Source organism: Plectropomus leopardus, chromosome 20 (assembly GCF_026936395.1).
Source record: "Plectropomus leopardus strain MGB_pleo_1.0 chromosome 20, ASM2693639v1, whole genome shotgun sequence".
NCBI classification, from domain to species: Eukaryota; Metazoa; Chordata; class Actinopteri; order Perciformes; family Serranidae; genus Plectropomus; species Plectropomus leopardus.
In genome coordinates, this window is record NC_142195.1 from 18,301,306 (window position 1) to 18,328,555 (window position 27,250).

Consider the following 27,250-nt stretch of genomic DNA (forward strand, 5'->3'; position numbering starts at 1 on the left):
GCATTATGTGAGCATGAAGGTCCATCGAAGCACATGTAATCCCTAACCAGCTCTTGGGCTCCTCATTAGCATTACACTGATCTTCCTCCGAACTTATTTTCCAGCGCTCTGATATTCTCTGCGTGGCCCGAGGGAACAATAGGTCCTGTTCACATCAAATGTGTTATGTCATCAATGTGACTGGAAGCTTTGCTGCCCACGTCATGGGAGCCCGATTTCTCTTTCACTGCTCCCACAGTATGTACATACTGTGTGCACACACACTTCAATATGCACATTCCCATGCACTAATAGTCCCCATGGGACACGTCTCGAGAGACGCCAGTGTTCCCCGGAGGGCCTTCCATTTACAGTACAGCTGGAGCACCTTCACTTATCACATATAGTATATAGCAGTACATATAGTAGTTTATTTGCTCACATGGGCTCTGTCTGTCTCCCTGGCAACTTTCAGAATGGATTTAAATAGTTTGGACCAAGGAGCAACCTCTGCGGCTGAAATCGAGGTGAATACAAAAAACTGCAGTTCTTTGAATGGCCACTTGAGGCTGGCTCCTGATGTGAGTCAGTCCCCATGGACCCCTGTGTTAAAATGCCTAACTATACAGCAGAAATAAACATGTTTACAGCCTGGTACAAAATACAGTTTTTAGCTCTGTAGCTATTTCCCCGTTCATGACAACTGTACACGAGGTTAATTATTTAAATAGCTCACCCATTTGCATTTTATTAAGGCTTAAAGTTACACATAATTAAAGGCGGGCCACTTTGAGCAGATAGAGTTGTTGGCTTCTAAGTCAGATCCCGCCTCTCACCCAAATATTGTCACTTCTGACTCCTGTAAACTAAGATGGTGATGGCCAAAACGTAAAACTTAAGGCCTAAGTAACCTTTGTTGTATTCCTCACAGGCTCCGCCCTCCACTGTTCACTTTGAGTGTCGTGGGTGGAGCCCAATGAATGAACGCCCTGTTGCAGCATTGACCGAGCTCTACTGATCCTGATCGGCTAAAAGTTAGAGGGCAAATCGCCCATAACTGAAGAATTAGCTTTATCTTTATTCAGAATACACCTTACTTGCTACCAAAGTAACAGTTACTCTTCTCAGAGTTCACACAAAACACAAAAACAAGACAATATATTAAATTGTCACATCGTAGGTAAATTAATGGTTGCTGAGACCCTCATACGTGTTCTATATTCTGGGCTCCACAAGTGTTTGGTTTGGCACATCCTGATTGACTTTAATGTAATATTCAGTTGGCTTATGCATACCCCATAGAGTGCAGTAGAGGGTGGAGCCTGTGTGAGATTGAACACGGCGAAAGTTTTTGACATGAATCAAAAATGCTGTTCTTGGATCGTGTTGCAATACACAATCTGGCAATTTACAGCTTCAGTGACCAAGTATGAGCCAGGTCAAAATCCAACAATGTGACAGCTGCTACGACCCATGTCATAAAAACCAACCAAAAATACATGACACTGACAATATTGATACTGTTAAAAATATTGCAAAGTTGGGGTTTTTTTGTGTTGCCCTCTTTCTCATGCCTGCAGCCTGCTCCACAAACTCTGAAAATGGCACTGAAGGAAATAACTGAGTAACTTGCATCTTTTTTTAAAAAAAAAATGTATTTTTTTTTTATGCTACAATTCACCAGGCATTCACCGCACAATCTGACATGCCTCAAAACTAACACTGTACAGTCTGACACGGAGTGCAGTCAAAGTATTAGATCCATCTTGTGCAGTGTGAAATTCAGTGACCCTGTTAGATTGTTGTTATTGCACAGTCTAATAGACGCCTTAAGGCTGCAACTAACAGTGATTTCGAGCGTTGTTCATTCTGTCCTTATTTTTTATGAATATTCTGAATCGTTTAGTCTGTAAAATGTCAGAAAACAGTGAATAATGCCCAGAACAAGTTTCCAGAACCTAATGTGAAGTCATGTTATCTAATAAAAGCATAAATACTAATGCAAACTTTAAAATTTATGTGAGCACTGCTTATATACTGATGACAAACGGCTCATTCATTGGGAAACTTGAATTGGAGCTTGCTTGTTGCAAATTTGGTGAAAGTGGCACTTGCTTGAGAAAATGAAAATCACAGCTATTTGGTAACTGGCCTCAGATGTGTGCCTAAAACTTTTCAGTTGTTTGACATGTGAGAATCAGCTTTGCTTTGTTACTTCATCCTCACATGCTTCCCCCGAGCATCTGCGGAGACTCCAAAGCAAACACTGTATGAACTGTATATGTGTTTACAACACATACACAAGCACAAACATTACAGAATCCAAACAGAGCTCAGTTGAGTAACACGAGAAGGGACAGAGGAGGTCGACGAGTCAGGTGAATGAGGATGTGTGTCACGTGGAGGAGAAGTTAATCTCTCCTGACGGTAGCGCCGGCCTCTCCCTGCCTCTCCCCTGTCGTCTCTCCTCCATAAAACTCTGGATTGTCTATGTGAGAGGCAGGCAGTGGAGCTCATATCCACACACACACACTAAAACACACATGGCATGATGGAGAGAAACCAGAGTGTTTAAATAAAAAAACTGTTTGATTTTTGCTCAAGAGAAGAGGTGAGAAAAATTTTAAAGTACATATCCCAGAAGGCTCTTTGTGCACAGATTTGAGACTTTGAATACTCATAGTTCTTGAGTATTTGGTTTCACTAAGCTGTACAGGGATTCCTTCCTTGCAAGATGATTTTATATGTGCATAAAATCTAGCTGCCACATTGACCTGATGTGGAGTCTTTTGGGCTTGAGACATTGTTAATATTAAACATCTGTGACTGCGTAGGCCGGGTTTCCATTCAAGCTCCAGTTGATCCACATTATTAAATCTGCAGCAGTGAGTCACATATTTCATATTCAGGCGTTTTTTTAAACCTTTATTTACATATCCACCAACAACAGGGGGTTTCCTCAAATTATTAGGGTATTATACAGAGAATTTCCAGTTTAAACTAAATAGTGTGTGTATGTGTGTTTATTTTGAGAGGTAATTCCTGCCACATGAATAATTTTTAGGGATTTTGAATCCTTAGGATTCAGATGAGAGGTCTGGAACACTCTGACTGCACAAGAGCTTACGGCTGATGTATGCCTGGAGATGCTAGTTATGCAACTCATTCATGCATGCACACACGCACAACCACACACACACACAGACACACACACACACACACACACACACACACACACACACTCCAACTCAAGCTTCAGTATATCGATGTTACCCACTGCCATCTGCTCCCACAGTTTACACTTATTCGAAATGGCCTCGTAGGTCTTGTGGTTGTGACATACGTGTGTGTTCACACACAAAGACAGGATGTGTACACATATACAAAAAATTAAACAGCCCTTCACCAGAAGAAAATGTTGGCATCGTATGTTTCTGCAAACCATGAATGTATTTATAAGTTTCATATCAGCGATTACAAAGTGATGTAGAATATGAGCTGATTTTGTCATCTGGAGGTGGAGGGCATGTTGGATGGTGTGATGCCTCCCACTCACCTACATACAGAGTTGTGTTTCAGCGTTCCATTGCTGTTTTTCCAGGGGTTTTTAGCTCCTAAACAAGCAAACCATCATTGCTTTTCTACTGGGGACAGGGCCATAAAACACGGTTGTTTTACAGAGACGTCGCTGTATTTCCTGCCAGAATATTAGCACAAAAACAAGTTTATTTTTTCTTTATATATAGAACTGCTAAAGTGTGAAAGGAGGAGAGAGAGCGGATGACATGCAGCAAAGTGCCACAAGTCATAGTCAGAGCTGCTGCCACTGTAGCAAGAACACAGCCTTTAGTGCATGGGGCTTCGCTCTACCAGTTGAGCTACTAGGTGTCCCAAAACCAAGTATTTTAAGCCTAAATATGATGTTTTCCTAACAATAACCAAGTGTTTTTGATGCCTAAACCTAAATACATGACATATCTGCAAACAAATAGTTGTACGATAATCCGGTACGATAAGTATATGCGACAATTCATATTATATCCTATTGATTAACACTCCAGGAATAACATTATGTACTTAAGGTTAAGTTACTGTGTTTAGGTTTAGGAAAAGATATGTGGTTTGGCGTCTTTAGGTTTAGGCAAGTAAAGTTACGTTAGTTTAAGTAAGGTTAGGTTAGTTTAAGTAAGGTTAGGTTGGGTCTACTGAGGTTAAGTGAGGAAAGAAACATGATGACAACAAATCTTAAAGTGACTCAAACTTTAATCAAAGTTCACACTGTTCCTTTTTTATTTTTTTTTTTTAATTTTCACACCACTGTGTGTTGTGACCCATCCTTTGGGTTGCACTAGATTAGACGTATATTCATGTTTTACAGAGTGCCTGTAGATACACAGTGAAAGGAGAACTTTTTTGATGATATGGTGATTAATCATCTGCTGGTGAGATGATGGTAACAGTTACCTTGCACGCTTCATTGTAAGCACAGAGATGAGAAAAAAAGGTAGCAGTCCAAGCCCGAAAGATGGGTTTTCCAAATAAAACTGTGCACATGAGCACCACATGAAGGTTATTTGAAGTTACTGTTTGTGAATCTATTGTGCAGCTATTACAAAGTAGCTGCCCAGGTGTCACAGACATGTTGTAAACCAGCAGTAATGCACAGTGTTAACAGCATTACAACGATTGATCTCAAAATGCTCTTGAGACTTGCAACAGTCTGCCAAAGGAGCGGATGTTTGGCTGAGATTAAAGTGGGATAGAAGTCGCACATTGTCTTGTAGAAAGGCAAACACCTTCTAAGCCCTTCAGAGGACAAACTCTGTGTTATATATCATCTTTTATACTGCAGTGAGGACCTTACTAATGCTAAACAATAAATCTCCAATATGTCCCCCATTTTCATAACCAATTCCTTAAGTGGGGATGTACAGTGCCAATGCTCAACAGATTTAAAGGTAGCATCAACCTTGAGGGTGTGTCCTCTTTATACGTTATATTGTGGTTAACTAGTTTGAAATCTAAGTACATTTTCATACTGGTGGATTTATATGTTTTCACCTATTTGCATTTTTTTATGCTTAAAAAATACTGCCACCCATTTTCAAACTGCATGTCTTTGTAAGATAGATTTTCCCCTCCAGTCAGTTATTGGTTTCTTTTCATTTCAGTGTGGTGTGGGTCTTGAAATACGCTTTGGGGTGGGTGATCCATCACTATGAAAATATACTTGTGATACTACAGCTACATGGTACCACAGCTGCAATCATTTTGAACATATTCCTAGAGTCAGCCGTGTTTGTAACTGAACAGTAATATAAATCTATTTCACGAAAAATTCTCTGCATAGTCTATGCAAATTCAGATGCACTGTTCTCACCAACATGCATTGTGCGTATCCTTGACATCCAACCATAGACTTGGTTTGCAAACTCATGTTCTGAAGCCTTGAGTTTGGCATTTTGGTCATTGCTGTCTTAATTTTTAGGAGCCAAAAGTGACCATATTTGACAAGCGGGTGGAGCTGACCGTGGTGTGCCTCACACACAGTCACTGGAATCCGCCATACCCTTAATGATGCGTAACTTTGAGCCTTAATAAAATTTTAACGAGCTAGTTCTTAAAAAGAAATTCACTCTCTGTGCAGTTGTCTTGCTTTTTTTTTTTTACCAGGCTATAAAAAATGGTTATTTCTAGTTAGGTATTTTACATTGGTGTCTGTGGGGATTTACTGGTTTCTGGAGTCAGCCTCGAGTGGCCGTTTGATGAACTGCAGTTTTTACAACTTCCACACTGTCTTTAGTTTTTTAGCCCCAGAGGGTGCCGCTCGGGTCTAACAGACACCTTTATGCCTTTCTTTCCTTGTATCACATAGATGATTTTTGAATATTTTGAATCTTTAACATCGGTGTTTGCCAGCTTGAAGTCTTCTTCTGTGCTAAGTTTGCTGGCCTGTTGCTATGCTTTTTATACTCATTACTGCCACCATCTGCTGGTCAGCAGAATATCTTGATACTGATAGCATAGCTGTGGATCGTGTCACCCAATTACTTGTTCTTGTGCATGTGTGTGACACAACACAATGAGGACCCACTCCTAAAAACATTGCTTGACGGTGAAAAACTCCAGTCTACCTTAAATTTTCAAAACCAATAGCTTCCCATTTAAGCTGAGAAACCAGTCAAGAATCACACAGCATGCTTAAAAAAAATTAAGTATATTGCTGTTTGCAATGGTATAGCTTTACTACTAATACTAAATGTATCAGAAAATGAGTTACTCAAGAGAATATGCTAAGTAAAAAAGGCAGTTTTAATAAGCTTCAGCCTACATCTTTTTGGTCTTTACCTTTTGTTTTCCCTTTTAATGCTTTGATGCTATTTATTCTTTATGAAGTGCATAACTCTTGGAAAATTGTTTACAAAGATCTAAATAAATTGACACAAATACCACAAAAGCTAAGTTTCAGTTAAAGTTGCCAGATGCTATAAAGGTTTTTTTTTAAGTTTGAAAAATGAAGATGAATCATACTCCTAAATTATGTATGTAAATATACTAAAAATATATAATTATATGTAAATGTATGCACCCCAGCTTTTGATGTTTCAGGCTTTAATGTGACACAACATGCAAAATCACCAGTGCTGTTTATTCAGCGAAATTACTGACAATGAAGGACGATTCTATAGTCCTTAGTTCAGTTTTTTTAAAAAGCATTTTTCAAGATCTACAGTCGTGTAACAGGCTTCGGTTGTGGAACTGTCCGTGGTCCTGACTGCTCCAGACACTGGACGGTGCTGAACAGATAGCTGATGTTGCAGCAGCTTTTAGTAGTGGGACAATAGTCATGGCTCTGACTCCATTTCCCCATTCTCTGACCACATAAATGCAGAATAATTTCTTACAAAGATGCACACACGGCTGTTGGTATGCGGTCATGCTGTTAAACCACTCAGCACAAAATCTAATTTTCCAAACTTTTGCCATGAACGCCAGTTTAACTTTCACATGGAAAGTTGTTGGAAAAAAAAAACTGTCATCAAATGCGGCAAAACACAGCATGTTGCAGAAATGATTATATATTCTTTTCTATGTATTTTACATGAAGGTCATATCTTCCCTTATTAAATTTGATGGACACATGGTACATCCCTGCTTGTCTCTGGCTTTACTGGCGCTCCCACGGAAGACAGCAGATGTCGTTGGTGTCTTTCCACCCACAGTTAAGTGGAACAAAGTGTTTCCACCGTGACATCTGATTAATGACAATCCCCCTGGGAGTAGAGGGAGAGCAGGAGCAATCCTCTAACCACAAAAAAAAATCCCATTTAGAACTAGCAGTAGCCATCGTAGAAATCTCTGCACCAGTTCTTTTCAATATTTAATATGATCCAAAACCTGTATCTCTAAATTAAGCGAATTCAAGATTATGTCCGTGTAATTTTCTCTTGGTATGCAAGAGGCAAGATTTGAATGTTGCAATTAATTCACATAAATGTCTGTTTTATTCTTAAGTGGCACATCCACATTTCCAAACACTTCCTTAAATAGATTTGAAGCCTTTACATTACTGTAAAATACAGCATGTTCAAGATTTAAAGCCTTTTACTGCTGGAAAATGCTTTGACGCCCGAAGTAAATTTGATTAAACAAAGCTGGGTTTGCGCTTTAATGAAGAAAGGATATATTTTTAAATTCTTCACATACATATTTAACCCAGTTTGAATCGGTATGAGTGCATGTCGGTAGATCCAAGTAAGTCGTCGTCATGAGGTAATCAGAATCCAGTGGGAAATACCTGCAACAAAATAAACATTTATATATGGACATCTTGTTGGGCAAATCAAACTTCCTGGTCTGTTGTGAAAGAGAGAAAACAGTTCATATGATGGAAACATTACATTTCAGCTTCTTTTTGTTTGCAGTGATGCATGGTCGTACAATAACCAGAAGCACTGCCTAAATCTAATATGATGTAATTGTGTTATAGATCACACAGCTCGGCCCCTTACCATTCAACACGGCTGGATCACAATATAGTTTTGGTTCCAAGCAGATAATAGAGATTTTCCACCCATCTCTCGAGTATGACACACTCAAGTGGCTCTAAAATGTTTGAAGAACCAAAGCTGTAAAAGCTTTGTTTCACAGTTTTAATAGATTTGTGGGAAACTTGTCAAGCTCATGAGCAGGTGCTGGTGTTGCCGCTTTTCTATTCTAACTGCTGTGTTCAGCTTTGTCAACTGATTTAAGTAGAATCCAATTATCATTTGCTTAGGTGTCAGCATCTCCTCGTGAGCTTTGTTTTCTTTGCCTGGGTTTGCTCTCAAACGCAACTTAAAGTGGCAGTGCACCCCATCTTCAAAAACACATATTATTCCTTTAACCTTTAGTGCTATTTATTGATCTAGAAAGCATATTTGCTTTTCTGCTGAGCATTAGATGACCACTACATAGTCTGTCCTTTCACTGTTTCTGTCTGTTTATGGTCTTAAGCTAAGCCAAGCTAAGCTGTAGCTGTATATTTACTGGTATGGGAGTGGTTTCAATCTTATCAACTCTCAAAAAAAGGTTTATATAATATGCATATTTCCCAAAATCCTAATTTATTTCTGTAAAATATTCTCTCTCTGAACTGTGGGGGAAAATGCTATTGTGAAGTTATCGATTAGCTCCAAAAGAAAATGATATAAACTAATAGTGTTGATGCAGGCTGGTACTAAAACTGATACATAGGAGTGGCTTTTATGGATGCACAGTGGATTCTGGGACCTCAGACGCTCAGTGAGAGGCCAAAGTGAGCCGCGCAGATTTAGGGCCGGCAGCTAAATTAGTGGCTTTGGGGAGAGAATGCTAATCATGGCAGTGATGGAAGGGAAAGTGCATGCATCTGTGTGTGTGTGTGTGTGTGTGTGTGTGTGTGTGTGTGTGTGTGTGTGTGTGTGTGTGTGTGTGTGTGTGTGTGTGTGTGTGTGTGTGTGTGTGTGTGTGTGTGTGTGTGTGTGTGTGTGTGTGTGTGTGTGTGTGTGTGTGTGTGCGTGCGTGCGTGCGTGCGTGCGTGCGTGCGTGCGTGCGTGCGTGCGTGCGTGCGTGCGTGCGTGCGTGTAAGACAGAGATAGATGGAGAGAAAAGACAGAAGAGGAAGGAAGAAAGAAGTTGTCGTAGTGAATTAGTCATTAGCGGTGTTGAGGTCTCTCCCCCTAGTCTGTCCATTCTTTCCGCACGCACATATAGATCTCAAATTTCACCACCGCGCACACATTCACACATACACACACGCCACACTTTTCACTTCGACAAGGATCTGCACAGATTTTCTCGCAGCGCTGTTAATTCCCCTGTTGTTTTTTTCTTAAGAGAAGGCCTAATTATCATCTTTTTTATGTATTCCAAACAGATTTCTCTGTTTATTTGTGCATATTGCAGGTTTAAATTGGCACAGAAACATGTGTGTGTGTCCCTTGGCTTTGCAGTATAGCAGTGTGTTTACAAGTTGCTATGAAGTGTTAAGCAGAGCTGTGAATGTGTGATTCACTGGAAGTGGGAGGAAGTGGAGAAGCAGACATTATTCCTGAGGCCCATAAAAAGAAGCCTTTGAAAGGTCATTGTTTATTTTTCCTTTTTTCTGTTTCTTCGTTTCTGTCTTTTGTTATCATTCTCTGGCACATCCTTTGAACCTTAAACTTTCTTTTGCTTGACCTGTGCTACCCTGAACAACTCCATCACTTCTTTCCAGTTATCTTTACATCCCCTCCTACCCTCACCACACCTCCTTATGGTGTCAGCTACAAGGCCATGTCCCGAGGTGTCAGCGCAGAGGACGACTGCAGCTGCCTCCTCATGATGTGCACATAATTACCAGTCGAATACAGAAGATCATTTGTGTCTGCTACTGTGGCTAGGTGTGGCTCAGTATACTGGCTGATCTGTAGTCTGCAGTGATGTGATGCAGCGACAGCGTTACACAATAAGAGCAGCGAGTGAACTCACTCACCAGTCTCTGTGTCTTCCTGTCCTTGTCTGTTCTCTATCTGTGTCTCTGTTTGATTGTGTCTTCCTGCGACAGGCCTGGCTGTCTCGCTGCCTGCACACAAGGAGATGGATGAACCGGGCTGGCCCCTCACTTTGTCTGTTTTTCTCTCTTCTCCTCCTGGCTCGGGTTTATTGAGTTCCTCGATTTGTACTGATAAATTTGATCATAAACCTCGGAGCTGCACCATCTTTTCTTGTGCAGAGGCTGCTCAAACTCCTCTTTTGCTTGAGTATATCAAAGTAATCAGGCCCAAGAGAGCATATTGCATGTATGTGTGGTGCATCACACTGTTTACAAGGTGCAGCTCATCCGTGTAGAATTAAAAACAACACAGACAGCTGTTCTTTATGGAGCTGGAATTCATCTTTTGCCAGTCAGTTTAGGTTTTTCACCAGTTTAGGGACTATTCGTTAGTTATAAGGGGGAAGGGGGCGGCGAAAAATGGCAGAGGCATATCAAATGATTTTTTTTAGCACTGGGAAGGGACTGGCATCCTTATTTTTGGCTTAGGGGAAGGAAATACAAATGTAAATAGTTGTAATTTGTATTATTTTTTTAGGTTTTAAAGACAAGTTTTCTTTAAAAATTGCCCCAATCACACGACTAGAAACAGAAGATATTGTTGGATTTTCAAATTTCTTGATTACATCATATATAATGTGTGCTTTCATCAGGAGACATAACCTAATTTAGGCTTAAAATAGTGATGTTGCATCAAAATCACTTTATATTAAAAATAAACTGATTCACTGATTCAAACTGAGTCACCAAATCCTGTAAAAACAAACAAACAAACAAAAAAACAACCCACTATATTCTGTGCTCCTGCATACGTGACAGTGGTGCAAAACCAAAGCTGTATTCAACTCCAGGATTGTGTTTTCAACTTTTAAGTTTTAACTTACAAACATTAAGGGGTAGGTTTTTAAAATCTCATAACATCCGTGGTGCCAAGATACTGATGGTAGCCACAGCCGGCCATTGCTGGCACTGTTGTGCGCAGTTTATGCGAGAAAACTGTCATAATGCACGTTGCTAATGTGTGTGTGAGTGATGTGTAGGCTTATTAAATTTTGTTGGGTTGCTGTCATGCACCAATCTTCTGCTGAAGTGCACACACAGCTTGTGTGATGATGATGTTATTTGTCAGAAGGATTTGCATGTAGCTTAAGAAATTAGCTGTTGTCACACCTGTGCTGTTTGCTCGTTGCATTTGCACCTGCGGGACTGTTAGCACCGCACACTTCTACTGCCATATACCGTATACTGAAGACTATAATTCAACTTTTTATTATGGGGCAATATTTTTAAATCAATAAGACATGTTGAACAAAAGCCTACTGGTGTTGAAGCCATGATTTAATCCTGCCAGACGTACCATGAAAATAAAAGCTGTTATGGACTCCTGTTGCTTTTTGTTTAAAGACAAAGCTGAGCAGAGAAAAGGCCCGACTGCTATTATAAATGACTTATCCACATATTGTAGTCGGGAGGCTGAGAATGGCAATCAACAGTGTGAGCTCAGTGCACCAGCATGAAGAGGTATTATATGCCAGGATATGACCAGTCGCAGTGAAATCACTCTTGAATGCTCCGAGCTGTGATAGGAGGAGAGCGTTGCCCTAGTTTGAGTCTGGCGTAATTATGTAATGCTTGAGTACCTGCAGCACCAGCGGCATGACAACTTCTGAATGTGAATCTGGGCAGCAGAGAGTGCAGACAGGAACTGCACACCTCTTTTCAATCCTTTTATGCAACTTAATCTCATCTCGAGCTCGCAAGGTTTTTACTGACATTATGCACTCATTTGCTTATTTAGCATTCGGCTTACACATTCAGCACTCCCTCATTCTGCCTTTCATCTCTTTAGTTTGTGTCTTTTTACTGAATATTTCTCCCTCAAACCTTCTCCAACTTCCTTTCCCACCATCCCTCTGTCCCAGCTTCTTCCTCTAAACCTCGGTCCCTCTTTCCCCTCTCATCTCTCTTCCTGGGCCCCCCTCTTTTTCCAGCTCTCCCCCCTCCGTTCTTAATGCCACACACCAAATGGAGGGTGACAGTATGCAGCTGTGGGTTTTGTCCCCCAGACAGCATCTTAGAGAAAAGCTTAGCTCCACACACACATGCATACAGACAGAGGGAGGGATCGGCACTAACCTGAGTCTTTCATCTGTCGCTTATATAATAGTTTTAAGATGGAGTTGTGCTGCGTGGCGTACATACATGATGCAGTCAGACACGAAAGAAAATATCATATGGGGCGTTTCCACCAGCAGATTGGTTCATTTCAGTTCAGTACATATTTTCTTGTATTTCTGTTGTGAAAAGTTGTGGATGGTACCTTTAGTACCTTTGGAACCATCTGCTTTTTTGTCACCCTTCTGCTTGGGGTACCAACCTCACAGATCTGGTACCAAAAAGGTGGAGCTAGAAACGTTGCAGTCTATTGATTGGTCAGAATGGAATCCACACTGGTTTCACCTCTGTTCATACCATGACAAGTTTTACATACCTTAGTAAATGTAACTTTAAAATAAAAAGATGTTTTGCAGCCTCTAACAGCAGATGTAGACTGAGAAAATAATTATTTAAATCACTTGGCCAACTGCCGACAACTTTTAAGGTGGAACGTTTACTTGTAATGTTACTCAGTGCATGAGATGGTGATGTGAATCCATCAACACACCCTAAATTTCAACATGACAACTTTGACCACTCTATCTGTTTTGTCTCTCTTGGACGACAGACACTTTAAGTAATGAATGCATCTTCAAATGTTAAAAAAAATGTATATTAATTGCAACTGGATTATGTGAACTGCATAGTCTAATCCTCACTTTAAGAAAAAAAACAAAAACGTGTCGGAGTTTTGTTTAGTGTGCCCGGGCAGCACTAAACCCCTGCTCTTGCCTGACAAAGAGTTAATGCAAAAACATGCTATTTTTAGATATCCCATTGAGACAGACTCTCATTCCAGCTTGCAGCCTCTCAGACTTCCCTCTGTATCACCGGTGTGAGCAGGGAAGTACAGTTAGTGCTGCTGGATTGAGCAGCGAGTGACAACAACCCCACCCACATATAAGAATACTGTCTACAGTGTAAATGCTCAACAGATCCAGGGTCTAGCCACCTCTTTGTAAGTGTTACTTTTGGTTCCAAAGCAACTTTAAAAAAAGCTTTTGAAGAAAAAGCAGCTGTAATATAATAACACACTCTTCTGTTTGTTTGTTCTTTAGAAAGCGAAGCTCCATGCAGCCTTGCAGGAGAAAAGCCGTCTGAACCTTGAGCTAATCAACCACCACCTGAAGACTTCCAAGTATGACCAGGTATGGCCATAACATGTGTGTACAAGCAAGGACACACACACAATGATGATCAATAGTCAACCAGGCTGTGATCAATGGCAAAGTCTGTTATATGTTGCACTAGGGGCCACGTATCACATGCACGTCTCACATGTCTTATAAATTGCTGTCATGTGTTTGATTTTGCGATCCATCTCTGCAGATCAATACACTTGCAGCTTTGTTATCATCATCTTATACTGTATGTCTCTTCATATTTGGGTGTGAGTGTAAAAGCATCCACAACGTACGTTCTTCTAAATCTTTATTATTACGCCACTTTTTTTTATCTAACCATATTTTTCAACATCAAACTTAATTCAAACATCAAAATATTCAGCTCACTTCGGGCATGATTTGTATGACTTTTCTCATTCAAACCCTTAATACTTTCCAAAACATTTAACATTATTTGGACTTTTTCTCCCCATTCAAATGAATGGATATAATGTTCGAACCTGAAAATGTTTTTCAAGAATTTTCAACTCCTATCTTCTCATTCATATGTTAATGTAGACACTCTTTTCAAACTTCAATATGTTTTACATCTTGTGTGCATTCAGGGTATGATTTAAACCCCATCCAAACGTTTTGAAACATTAAAACTAGATTGGAGCTTGTAAAGAATGATTATATTAAAATATTACACAGTATTTGTATCTTTTAACTTTTCTGTACATTTCATACTAATTAGACTTGCTACCATTTTTTTAAACCATTCCTATCACTTTACGTTATTTTATAGATTAAAGCCAGCAATTCAGTGTAACCTTTCAACAAAGCCCTAAATTATTCCACATCATTCATACATTAATGGTATAATTCAACATTTAAAGCCAGCATTGCAGTGTAGCATCAACTTCTTTAACACAGGATTTATACATGTGCTGTTAATGTTATTTCAGCCGTCTTATACAAACACATTATTGCTGTGTTTCCCATCGTTGTGTCTTTACTGGCACAATCAGCCTGAGTCTCTCCCACTTCACACATGCATCCATAAACATGCACACAGACCCAGACGGAGACAGTCTGCGATGGTAGTAGATTTGCTACTCTGGCGCTAATAGTGACTTTCACAGAGGGGGCAGATTTGACACGTGTCCAGGGACTCAGCTTCGGAGCTTTTTGCTCTACTGTGCCACACAAAAAGATGCCATCTGTGCACTGACAAGGTGGGCATGGAGATGAAAAGAAAGTGGGGGCAAAAGTGTCTCCAGTCCCACCAGATATACAGTATGAATGAGTGCGACTGGCTTGTAAGGGCAATCCTGGCAAAGACACAGATGGCATGTGGTGGACTGTGCATGGACAGAAAATAAAGGAATGAAAGAGGGGAAAAGAGACGGAATATGAGAATGACAAAGATGTCACGGTCTTAGAGAGCAGGTAGCAGGCTTGAACACAAATACAGGCAACAGATGAGGCCACTGCAAGAATTTCAAGGTGTAATTTCCAAAATGCTTACAGTCCCCAAATAAGGCAAGTTAACTCTTTAAAACCTGAGCAAATTGGCGTGATTTCTTTCAAAATACATGGAAAGAAGGCAATAAGCAATTTTACCTGAAATCAGCAAAAATAAAAGAAACAAAAGACAAACAAAACAGAAAATGACCTGAAAATATTGCTTGAATAACAACTTATTTATGTAACATAATTTAACTTTAACTTTTCTAACATGTAATTATAATAATCTTGAATGTACTTTTATTATTTTTTTCTAGTTATTTTATAAAAGCAAGTAACAGATGTCCAGACCAATAATTGAAGTCACAAACAGCCTCATGAAACTTCACAGCCACAAACTAGAGACCTTGAGTATTCAGAGAAAGTACGGCTGTCATATCCAGAACAAAAGTGCTCTGCATCAGATACCAAAAATGCAAGGAAATCTCCGAATGTTAAAGGATTTTGACACCAAATAACAGCATTTATTTTTCTGTGCTGTTCCGCGAGGTCTTAGTGTCTTATTGTGGTAATTTTTAGGGATTTTTGAGCATATTTTGCAATTCCCGAGTGGTCAAAAATGCTTAAATTAAGCACCAACTTTGTGTAACAAATGCTATTAATCTAAAATGTGCTGCAACTTCTTATGAGACATACAGTATAAGCCCTTTTATAATCTAAACATAAAAAGTTTTAATAGGCACCTAACCAAAACACAATGTTTATTAAAGATTTATGACTTGTCACACAGTGCTGAGCTGAAATTCATTTTCAAGTTCCCTGCTGTCAGATTACGTATACCACTTCTATGTGGCATTTACTGTTGGCCTGCTATCTCCCCATAAAGACCCCTCGCCCCCTCAAGAAAAAGACAAAACTGTTCTTTGTGGGTGTCAGACACATAGTATTATTATCAGACTACTGTATCTAATGTTTGACTCTTCTCCCTTCTGTGCATATATTATGTTTTAGTATTTGAGTTTGTTTCTCACCCAATTTTAATTAATCATTTAAAGCATCGTTAGGTATCTGGATAAATGCTTGAAAATAATGACTCTGCTGCTTGTTTGTCGTGATATAGCACAGATGGTTCTGGAGCTCCAGTGATAAATTCTACATTATGAATGAACTCATTTCCTTTGCAACTGTCTACTTTTGTGCACTTTGAGTAAGCAAGCTTATCTACTGTGCACCCTCTCTTGTGCTAGTTAATGAGATGATTGGTGTTCGGCTGAGGGACGATTGGGCTCGATCCTGTGAGACAACCTTTAGAGGAACCAGCTTAACTGAAGGCCTCTGACTGATGAAGGAGCGAGAGGCAGAACGCTCAAGTCAGCAGCTCTGTCTCATCAAGGCTAAATTGAAATGTGCTGATTAATTTCTCTTCAGACTGTGAACTCCCCATCAACCCTCCAGCAAAAAAAGGGAACAACCTCTATTCATAAATGTAAAAAGTAGGTCTGCTGCAAGAACAAACCTCATAAAAATTGCATGCTTGTTTTCCATTCTGAAAAAACAACAACAACAACAACAACAACAATAGAATAATGGGTACATTTTTAAGCTCTTTAAGTAAAAAACTGGGAGAAAATTAAAGTGTTTGCCCTCACTTTGTTGTGTTTTACTGTTTGCCTGTGTCTCTGCTGACTTTTTCTTTGGCCTTTTCCGTCCATGTTGTTTATAATCCTCTTAATCTCCTCACACTCTTTTTGTCTTTGTCTTGTCCATCCCTCCCTTGCATCTTGACTGTTTCTGTTCATGTAGGTGCGATCAGACTATGAGCAGCTGAGACAGACCTTTGCTGTAGTGAGCCAGGAGAGAGACGTGGCCCAGCAGCAGAGGAGCCAACTCCAAGACAAAGTGGAGAATCTGGAACAGGTTCTAAAGGTGAAACATTACGACATTTATGTTTGCTTTCATCCCGTATACACCCAAATACAAATATCACTTAAAGAGGACCGCTTCTTCTTTTCCCCATTTGCTGTCATATATAATCTTACAATGTCAGATGTTTATAATAAACATGGTCAAAGTTTAAAATAATGAAGTAAATGTGTGAAAAATTATCCCTGTGAGCAAAACCTTGAGCTTCGTACTGTTACTGTTTTTACAGTGTTTTTGTTTACTAGTAAGACAAGCTGACGTCAACTTGTGTCGGATTTCTGTATGTTGTCATCTGTTCCAGGCACGCTATTGCAAGTGTTTACATTACGTAGCCTACACCGCTACATGTAGCTGAATGCTAAAATCAGGGAAACATGTAATCTTGGTTGTCGATGTTGTTGTTTCTCTTTCTCATATTCCTGCTGAAACATATCACAGTATGTTTAGAAGCTTTTATTGGTAATTTGAAAAGATTGAAAGTGCCGCTATACAGAATCATTCCCTGGATGCAAGTATGCTGCTGCATACTAAAAACAAGGAAACATGCAATCCTGGTAGCTAATGTTGTTAATTTCTCTCTTTTTTATGAATCATATTCCTGCTGGAACACGTGTGGTTGTGTTTAGAAGCTTTTATTGGTGATTTTTTGCAGTAGAAAGTGCCACTATAAGGATGATATTATGTACGTAACATAAAGGGAGAGGCTAAGTCTAGAACAAGGAAACATGGTGAAGATTTACCTTAAAATGACTTACAGTTCACTCAAAAATCACATTGTTCCCTCTTTATTCCCATCTGCACACTGGTCACATGATTGCAGCCTTCCAAAAATATGTGGTGTATGCATGAATTGTTGGCTCATGATTACGCGTGATATGCATGGATTTTGGTGCATTTCTTTTCATAGGAAAAAAGTGCATAAGAACAGCCTGACTTACAATATGCTTTGATAACCCCTTTACATTTTGGCAAATCCTGTTCCTGATTTCTCATCAAAGAACAACTTTGAGTTCTGAAGTAAAAAAGACAGATAACTTCATAATGTCAGACAACAACTTGGAGTTTTTAGGGAGAACTCAGCACTGAGTTTTACCTGAAGAAATAAACTCTTGGATTATCAAACAATTCCAATTTTGCCATTTTTCATTTACCCCCCAAAGGCACAGTTCTCCTTTCTCTCACCACAGAAGTGAGATTTAATTATCTGCAGTTATGGAATAAATTATGAAAATTAGTCTAAATTTAGTTCTGGTATTGTTGCTGTTTTTCTTGAATAGTTTCTTCTTCCTTATTCCTGTTCTTTGGTAGAGAAGACCACTGAGCAATATATCTCTGAGGCAAAATCTACACGTCTTACTGCTGAGTAGACAAAGCATAAAATTTAGGATGACCAATGTTTAAATCCTTTATCCTCCTTTATCACCACTGATTCTATCTGCCCACATTTTCTCTGACATACTGCGTATCTCACTACATTTCTCCAGCATTCCCATCTGCACTCATTCATCCCTCATTCAGGGGTTGTGCTCGGATCGCACCATTCATCAGAGTTGGAGATTTCTTTTAGGCCCAATTTTTGCCGCCTCTTCTGGAAATATCCCCGTTTCCCATGTGTTTGTTTTCAAAGAAAACTTTAGAAGGAAAGTGATGCAGCTCATGAGGTGAAGTGTCATCGGATTCATGGAGAGGCTCTTTTTTCATCGTGTTATGGTCTGCCAATAGTAATCAGACACAGTCTCAGTGCGCCGTGAGAGGCACTCTCATTACAAATCCTCGCCTCCCTGCATCTCCCATCGATTGTCTGTTTGTCAGGATATTTGAGAGAGAAATGTACCCATCTGAGAAAAACTGACCTGCTCCCTAATACAGCAAAGAAAGGTTTGTCACTTTCTCATTGTGTATTGATTATGAAGACAAAGAGACTATTTAGAGAAAATTACACAGGGCGATGTGGGTGGAGAAAGCAGAGATGGAGGAGACACAACAAGCAAAAAACAAAACAAAAAGGCAGACTTTTATTTTTAAAGGCTTCTTCATTCAAAGCGAATGAGATACAGAAAGCCCATTGGTTTTAAAGTTATATAATCTGGTAACAAAAGAGTTATTGTCCTATATTCTGTGGGGGAATTAAGACAATTAAGTCAGCCTGACTGCATCAAAATTCTGGACCTTTGTATCATACAAAATGTGTAAAGACCAATATTAAAGAAATATGTTTATGGCTCCCAAAATGGCCTGATACATTTGTTACTAAAGAGGCATACAATTAAAAGGTGCTAGTAGTGACTGATGTTGCTTCAAGCTGCTAGTCACAAGCAGAGATGAAGAACGAGCTACAGAGTTCGAACTGTGTTTTCACACTGAATGCATTGCAAAGACGCGAAAAGACACAAATTCACGCTAGGTGGTGCAATGGATGCAACGCAATGGACGCGAAGATGCAAAGTTTGCATCTTCCTGTGTAGATGTAAACGTAATGGTGTCCTCCTTGGCTGAACTGTAATGGTAGCTAACTCAGTTGTGGTAGGTGAGCTAGCAGTAAATTTGCTCTTCTCCCTGTGCCGTGATATGATTGGCGGGCGTAGCTCAGTAGAAAAAAAAATAGTCCCTACATAAAAATGCTCACAACAAGCTCTGTGGATTAACCTGAGTGATGGGATCATGATTTCCAGAGAGAGACATTGCTTTTGAGTTTGTCAGATATATATTTTTGGTGCTGTGAGCACCACAAGCTGAGTGCCATCTGGTTCCATTATATTGTAGAGAAGGCCGGCATCTCTGCAGCTGTTATCTCCAACACTCTGCAACTTACACCAAAACAATCAAGACTGATAAAAAAGCACTGCAAATACGAGGAAAAATGTGTACTTCTGATTTGGAGGTGAACTGTCCCTTTAATCCGGTGTCTGTCTCGGTTTTAACATTACATCACACTGTTGTTACAGAAAATCTAGGTAAGTTCGTCAAGCCCTCCCTGAATATCCAAGAGTTAAAAAAGAAAGTCGTTTTTTTCTAAGACTCCAGTGACAGGCTCTCAGCCAGCACAGTCCTCTGCAGCTTAGAACTTCTCCCTCGATTATGCAAAGCAGTGGCTGCCTGCTCAGGACACCTCGAAGCCACTCCGGGAGGTAAAGAGGCTTTTCTTTTTTTTTTTTTCAAGGAAGAGAGAACACAGAGAGAAAAATGATGAATGTCAGAGCTTTTTAAGCTGTCTTTTCTTCTTAAGCCCGCAGAAACATCTTATGGCCTTAACTCTGTTTCTGCAAGACGTGGCAGCTGGTCGTGACTCCGCAGATAGATACTGTATAGTCATGACTCGGCTAATTTGGGAAAGTGTAGATTTGGGATCAGCGTAGGCGACCGTGTGTGCCAGCTTTGTGTGAGTCAGTTTGGAGTGTACAGTGGGTTGCTTCTGATAGATATACATTACAAATTGTACGAAACACTCATACTGTATAACACTTCCACGGCGAATTCAACACTTGAGTGCTTTAGACTACAAAATCTGACTTTAAAGGACTAATTTTGAGAAACAGCCACTCTATTGCCAAAATGTGATACTGTATAAACAATGTCTAAACATAACCACCTCCTCTCCCTCTGTCTGTCTGTCCGCAGCATATGCACGAGGCTGTAGAGCTGAAGCAGCAGCTGCAGATAGAGCATGAGCAAGCCTTGGTGGCCCTTCACACCAAGCAGAAGGAGATCAATCAACTGCAAAAGGTATGACCATACATGGACAAAGGCAAAATTACAAAATTGGTCATTAAAAGCTTTTTTTTAATCTTTTTTAATACTTTTGACAAAACTCTCCTTTGTCATTGATTTGTGATGATGAGCTGAAGCTCCTTGTTCAGTAATTGATGTGTCAGTAGCCACTTTGTGCTGAATCACCGTCATTGAATCGCTGCTGCTGTATCAGAAATTATAAAGACCTCAGAAAGCCGTCCAAAAATCAGCAGATTTACTTAGAAATGCAGCTTCAGCTTACAACGTCTTTCATATTGTTTGATCGTTGGATGAAGAGCTTCCTGCTAAAAATGTTGCCTTTCTAGTTGTTGATAAATTTACACAGCTTGTGAACATCTTTGTGCAGACCTCACTTTTTGTTTCCAGGTACTGTATTCTGTTTTGCTTTAAAGACTGGGATATATTCTTATCCTGCTTAGAGACTGATTAAAAAAAAAAAAACTTCAAATATCACAAATGACATGTGGATTTGCTTTTGATACTTGTGAGGCTGCTGAAATATCTAGGGTGTTAGATTATCTGCTTTACTTTTTACCAAGTCTGGACAAAATTTGTGGCTCAAATTAATGCTTTTATATTAAAATTTAAAAGTGTTAAACGTTCATTCAGAGCATAAATAAAGCAGAAAATCACTATTTGTTATGTAAAGATAAAGGGGAGTAATGGCATCCTGAGCAGAAATGAAGTAAGCTACCTGTGTATGTGTGTTGCTATCTGAGCTTCTCTGTGGTTTGTTGTGCTAAACTGGTCTGGTCGCAGGTGCATGTTACTTAATTTGTTTTGTTATACCACTGCTTTGGATTGCACTCGTATGGCTGTTACCACTGATATCAGGTCACTGTTGTAGCAGGAGCCTAGCACCCTCCAGTTCCCCCCTGGTTTATACTGTTAGGTCTATCTGCACTGTTGCAGTTTTTCAGTGCTGTTTATGGAGTTAGCACTGTTAGCTGTTAGCTGCTAGCTCAATCACATCAGTAGGATGATTTTCTGTGATGACTTCTTCAAGGATGGAGACACTGGTTGATGCTTCAATCAGTACAGGTTTAATACGAGTAAGAGTATAAGGATATAATTGTGATTACAATTACAACATACGAGTACAAAAAACGAAGATGACACAAACAAAGATGAATACAAAGATGAACTAAGCCGACGATGAGCACTCGGTTCAGCCCAGACAGACAAGACAGATCACATGAAAAGGCAGTAGAGATCTTTGAGAAATGAGCCATGTATTTGTGGTTTTAAATTACTGGCAATGGTCTACCTCAGGTATCCATGGTTCAACGTAACTTGTAGACACTACGACTTTGCCATATAGGTAGGTGCCTTCTTGAGGCAGATACATACTTCTAAAATATCTACAGAGGATGCATAATCATAAAAAATAACTTTACACTCTGTATTTCTCATAGAGCCCCTTTAAGAGTTAAATACACTACATAACTCTGATGATTCACATTTTTTGAGCCAAAATTTGTAACTGTTAAATTAACAAATATATAGGTTTAATTTATTTTTCCTTCTGCAGCCTTATTTTTTGTTACTGGTTTACACATTATACAAAGAATAAGATAAACGGTTTAGCAAAATCTCCTTGTTAAAAAGAATGATATGCAGATATTCTCACAGTACCCACCGGATTACACTACTCGGGCTTGATGTGGTCATAAAAGAGCTGAATAATGACTAATTCCTTTGACAAATGTGAGATTTTTCTGTTAGTTGTCAGTTCAAAGAGAAACAAATAGACAATTCACAGTCAAACAGACACAAATATGTTCAAGCATATGGCTAAGTCATTTGTACAATTATTCAAAGAGATTTTTAATGTTGAAGATTCAAGAACTCTGTTGTCATCAATACTAATGAAATTGCAAATGTGTCATCCTCAGTGGTACATACTAGTAAAAGACAAATAAAAACGTCACACTTATCTACATATAAAATAAGATGCAAATGTAAATGATAATGAAAATTAAAGCTAACCAACATATGTACAAAATACAAGTAATACTGTACAAGATAATTGCAATACTGTGTATGCAAATATAAATGTACTAACATCAGCAGCAACTGCAAAGTTCAGTAAAGGTGCAGTATGACAGGTGTGAGGAAGTGTCAGTGCATCGATATGAAGTAAAATGAATATTGCTCATGCCCAAAGATGGCCATTCCTCTGTCTTGTCAGACCTGTGAGATGTCCGAGCTCAGTAGCATCACAGCGCTTTTACGTCTGCGACTAGCTACTACACAAACATACCCCAGAATAAATCAGTAACTGTTCATCCGAGCCGTGCCATCAGGAATAGGCATCTCTTCAAGTACCAGTGCTGTGATCAACCATTGAGCCTCTGCCAGGGTATTGGGTTGACAGTATGTCAGCTGTGCGCTGTCTATTCTACCTCATGGACTGTGATCACAGTGTCAGCTGTCACTGTGTGTTTCCGTGTGTTCTCTGCGAGCTCGGGTTCAAGCTGACCAAGAGCATGAGGAAGCAGTACACCTGTTAGAGGTACAGTGACATAAACAAACACGTCGTTACCCAGCGTTACTGAAGAGTTAATGAAGTGCTAACCTCGAGGGCTGGAAAATAAAGCCAACAAAACTGCCAAAAACTGCAGTTCCTCGAATGACCACTTGAGGCTGGCTCCTAAACAGAGTCAATCCTCAAATACCCCCATGTAGGGTTCCCACGGATCTTTAAAAAGTCTTAAAAGGCACTGAATTTATAAATCTAAAACTAAGGTCTTAATTGGTTTTAAAATATCTTAATAGCATTGTAAAATCTCAAAATAAATGGTAACATCTATTTTTTAAATATAATTTACCAAATCCCTCTTCTTAAACTAGCTATGATGGGAATTGAGACAGTGGAATCCCACATGTGGAGTGAGAAACCAAATATTTGATGAACCAATATTTCCAAGTTCTAACAAGAGCTAACTTTTTCACTGGACCGGCATGTTTTATGTAACAAAAAATGTAGGCAAAGTAGTGGTTCATGTTTTTATTCTTCAACTATTGTTATCAAAAAAATGGTAATTAGTAAAAAGTATGACAAAATTAAGTAAAAATTAGTAAAAAAACAAAAAAGGAAAAAAAAAGAATAATCAAAAATTTTCATCATTTTTTCCCATGTTTTCAAAAGAAATTGCACCAGATTTCTTAGGGTTCAAAGTTTTAATACTTGTGAAAGACATCTGAAAGCAGCACAAGAAAACTGATGTTGCCCCAGGTTTCAAAGGGTAATGTAGTTAAAATGAAAAATGCTACACATGTACTTTGATTGTACCTTTACCTTAATTTCATTTGTAAAAAAAAACAAAAAAAAAAAACAACAACAAAACAACAGCCTCATGTTGTAAAGGCCCTGCGTCACACGTTTTCACTTACTCTGGCTGATTGCACCTCTGCTGGGAACTGACCGTTCATTGACCCTCACCCCCTTGGTGGCTGTTGCCATCCCTGTCAAGTTTTCTGTCACTGAAGGCAGATATACCAATTAAAATTTTTAGAATAATGATTTCAGAGGTAGACAAAGGCAGACTTCCCAGTTCTTGTCGTCTTTGGCAAATGGCAAGTTTTGCCTGAAAATTTTGCAGCATGTTCCAGTGAAACGGGCCAGCTAATGATCTTTTTAGAAGACATGAAAATAAGGAAACAGCTACTTAGTCCCAAATATAATGATATGGAAAAATGTATGATCAGACACCACTGGCTGATGGTGCTCAAACCACCAAAAATGTACATTTGATGAACTCAGCAGCAATGTCTCATTCCAGAAATGACCCTTTTTACTCAATATCATCCACAGACCTTGTTGTGAGCAGTTTTAATGTAGGAACTGTTTTCTTTCTACTGAACTACACCCGTCAACTGTATCATAGCAAAGAAAGAAATGTGTATATTTGAGAGAAGGCAGATATCTCTATGGCCAATATTTCTAACACTCTGCAACTCGCACAAAAACAATCTGGACTGATGAATAACACCACAGAGGAAAAATGTGTGTTTTTGATTTGGGGATCGGGCCCAAGTTTGACCTGAGTGTGTGCAGAATCTGTTGGGACTTCAACCTCCAACTCATGCATTCTGTCATGTTTCTGGATCCTCTTTTAAAACAAGTACCACAAAAACTTCATTGGTTGTGAGTATCAGTGAGATGTGTGTACTGTAGGAACATCGTCAGGGTGCTGGTCTATGCCCTCTGCCCTGAAACAGGTGGTGCGGCATAAATTATGACTCGAAATTTGAATTCGGCAGACAGCACACCAGCCTTATGAACAAACACTGTTATACCATGTAGGTTATTCAGTGCTGCACACCAGTTTATGACTCATCCATCAGAGAATTTAAAACAAACAGCAGCTCAGCTTCTGTGTTTGCTGCTATATTCCTCTTCATTTCTCTTCCTGTAGGTTTTCTGTTGTGTGAAATATTACATCAAACTTTTCTTTCACAACAGTCACAAACTCATTAATCCTCTGATCGGGCTGACCTTGAATACTACATTTCCCTATGATCAAATCACGGACCTGCTGTGTTTCATCACAGTCTTTAAGATGCTTGTCACTGGCTCATCTATCTGATATTATTTTCTCATTTCACTCTAAATCCTTTTGTCACGACAATAGGGTGCAGGCTCCTTTGAGTGCAGTTCAAGAGAGGTCATGTCATTATCCATGTGACGCACTTTAATACGGTTTTACTGAGCAAGCAGCAGAGTTTGGCTCAGACAAACATCAAGAGTTTGGTCTCTCTAGGAGTTACTTCTCTTGCAAATCCATTGAACAGATTTATAGTCTGTTTCGCTGACGTATTTCTCTACACTAATAGGCAACTTCAACCGTAAGAAAGACATAACGCCACGGTGTGTACACAAACAAACAAATCTCTTCATTCTCTTTTCTGTGAAACTGATATCTTTAATCATTTTGTGCTTGGAGGGCTTTTTTATGTTTAACCAACATATTTATGTCTTTTTCTTTTACCTTTATTTCATGTTGTTTTTGTATATTTATTTGCAAAACAAAACATTTTTTTTATTTTTATTTTTTCAAAAAAGTATACATATACAAAACATTAACCCTAAGTTGAAGTATTTTTCTTATTTTGTACAATGAATAAATATTACATATACTGACAAGCATTGTATTTTACTTCTCCATGTGCTGGTGGGCCATCATGATAAAATTACATATTATATAATGTTAATTCCACCAGGCGAGACTTGATGATCTCTAGAATTAGGTGGGGGAAAAGTGGATATATCTATCGGTATCAGTTATTGGACAAATGAGTTATTATTTATCAGCACGTCGGATATTGGCAAAAAGATCTTTTTTTCGGCTTAAATGCACCTATAAGCAAATAAGATGACAATCACAGATGGCAGTGGCCGATTTCTGTTGTGTACAAAAAGCATGGCTAATAAATTTAAATAAATAAGCAGGTACAAGATGAACACAATGGTTTTTGGGCAAATGGCTCTGTGATTTGTTGATTAATGTCTTTTCGCCCAGGGGACATTAGAAAATCTTCCCCAGGAAGAAAGGACTCAGTAAACTCACTATTGTCACAGCAGAGGATGCACCTGGCTTTTTCCTGATAATGTTACATTATGAACAATGAATCTGTGTTAAAATCAGCAGGTGGAGAGCTAGGTAACGTTACCTAGGATGCTGCAGCTAACAGCTCACAGGGGTTGCATTGAGTTACGATATGATATGTTTAAGCTCTGTTTAGTAAAAATGAGTATTAGGCAAACGTAAATTGTAACATTCTGATGATGTGTTCAAATCTAATTTTGTAAAAATTAGTTTTTGACAAGAAAATTCAACAAAAAAAAAACTTAAGGGGAAATTAGGAGATGTTGTCACATCAATAAAAAGAGGGAATTATAAGATTTTATATATATCGTAGAAAGGCTTTTGAAGCAGTCGTTCTTGTTTTGCTGTTAAAAACAGACCAGCCATCAGCCAAACTGTTACTTTAAGCACAGGTATTGGCCCCAAATTTTACAGTGCATTCCCAGTTTCCTTCTTTCTTTTTAGTTCATTGTACTTTAATTTCATGTTGGTTTTGTTTTGTAGAGATAAATATTGTTTTGCGTTTTCCTTTAACTCCTTTGCATTTAATGACATTCATTGGTGTTTTGTTACTGTCTTCAGTTTGTCTTTTCTTTTAATTTTTCTTCTTTCTTTATTTTTTTATGTCTCCTTCCTTTTTGCCTTAACAGAACAATAAGGACAGAATGTTTCAGGTATTTATTTTCCTCCCTGATTAGTTTAATGTGTGAATTTTTAGCAAATCACTAAAGCTTTCAAAGCCTTTAGTGGGTATTTGAGAATCAATACTGTGTGTGCAGTGAATGAGATTGAGTATTACTTTACTCACAGAACACCCCATCCATCCTCCTTGACTTCCTCTGATATATCTATGATATGATGTGTTTAATGTCTATACTGTAAGTGTTATAATCCTCTTAACTCTTTGCAGTACTCAGGCTTCGTTATCAGAGTGTAACAGTGTTATGTATCAGCGACTGCAGCAGTGCAGATGACTCCTCACTTCCATATGCTCTGATTAGACTGCAGACATGCTGCTATAAGCTGAAAAAATAGCTCTTTAGGGATCCCACTTCTAATTGGCTCCATGTTTGATCAGCATTTATGGATGAAACACTGGCTATTCCTCAGAGAGTTAATATCTGAGCATTATATGTGAAGTACACTCCATGCTTTGTGTGTGTATTTTCCCTCACGTTTCACTCTTCTTTCCTCTCTCCTTCCCCTTGGCCATTACTGCTCCC

The 27,250-nt window shown here is 39.0% G+C and overlaps 1 protein-coding gene across 4 annotated transcripts in view; it reads left to right on the plus strand.

The window, feature by feature from the left end:
* The window catches only part of rimbp2a (RIMS binding protein 2a), an 89,652-nt gene that overhangs the window by 31,878 nt on the left and 30,524 nt on the right, over nt 1-27,250 (plus strand). For 2 of the 4 annotated variants that reach the window (XM_088070991.1, XM_088070993.1), the window contains 4 exons: nt 13,249-13,338; nt 16,567-16,689; nt 20,305-20,409; nt 26,678-26,701. In XM_088070991.1, coding sequence (XP_087927117.1) covers nt 13,249-13,338; nt 16,567-16,689; nt 20,305-20,409; nt 26,678-26,701 — 342 coding nt within the window. The remainder of the gene's footprint in view (nt 1-13,248; nt 13,339-16,566; nt 16,690-20,304; nt 20,410-26,677; nt 26,702-27,250) is intronic. The other 2 variants (XM_042510000.2, XM_088070992.1) reach the window with 1 other exon arrangement.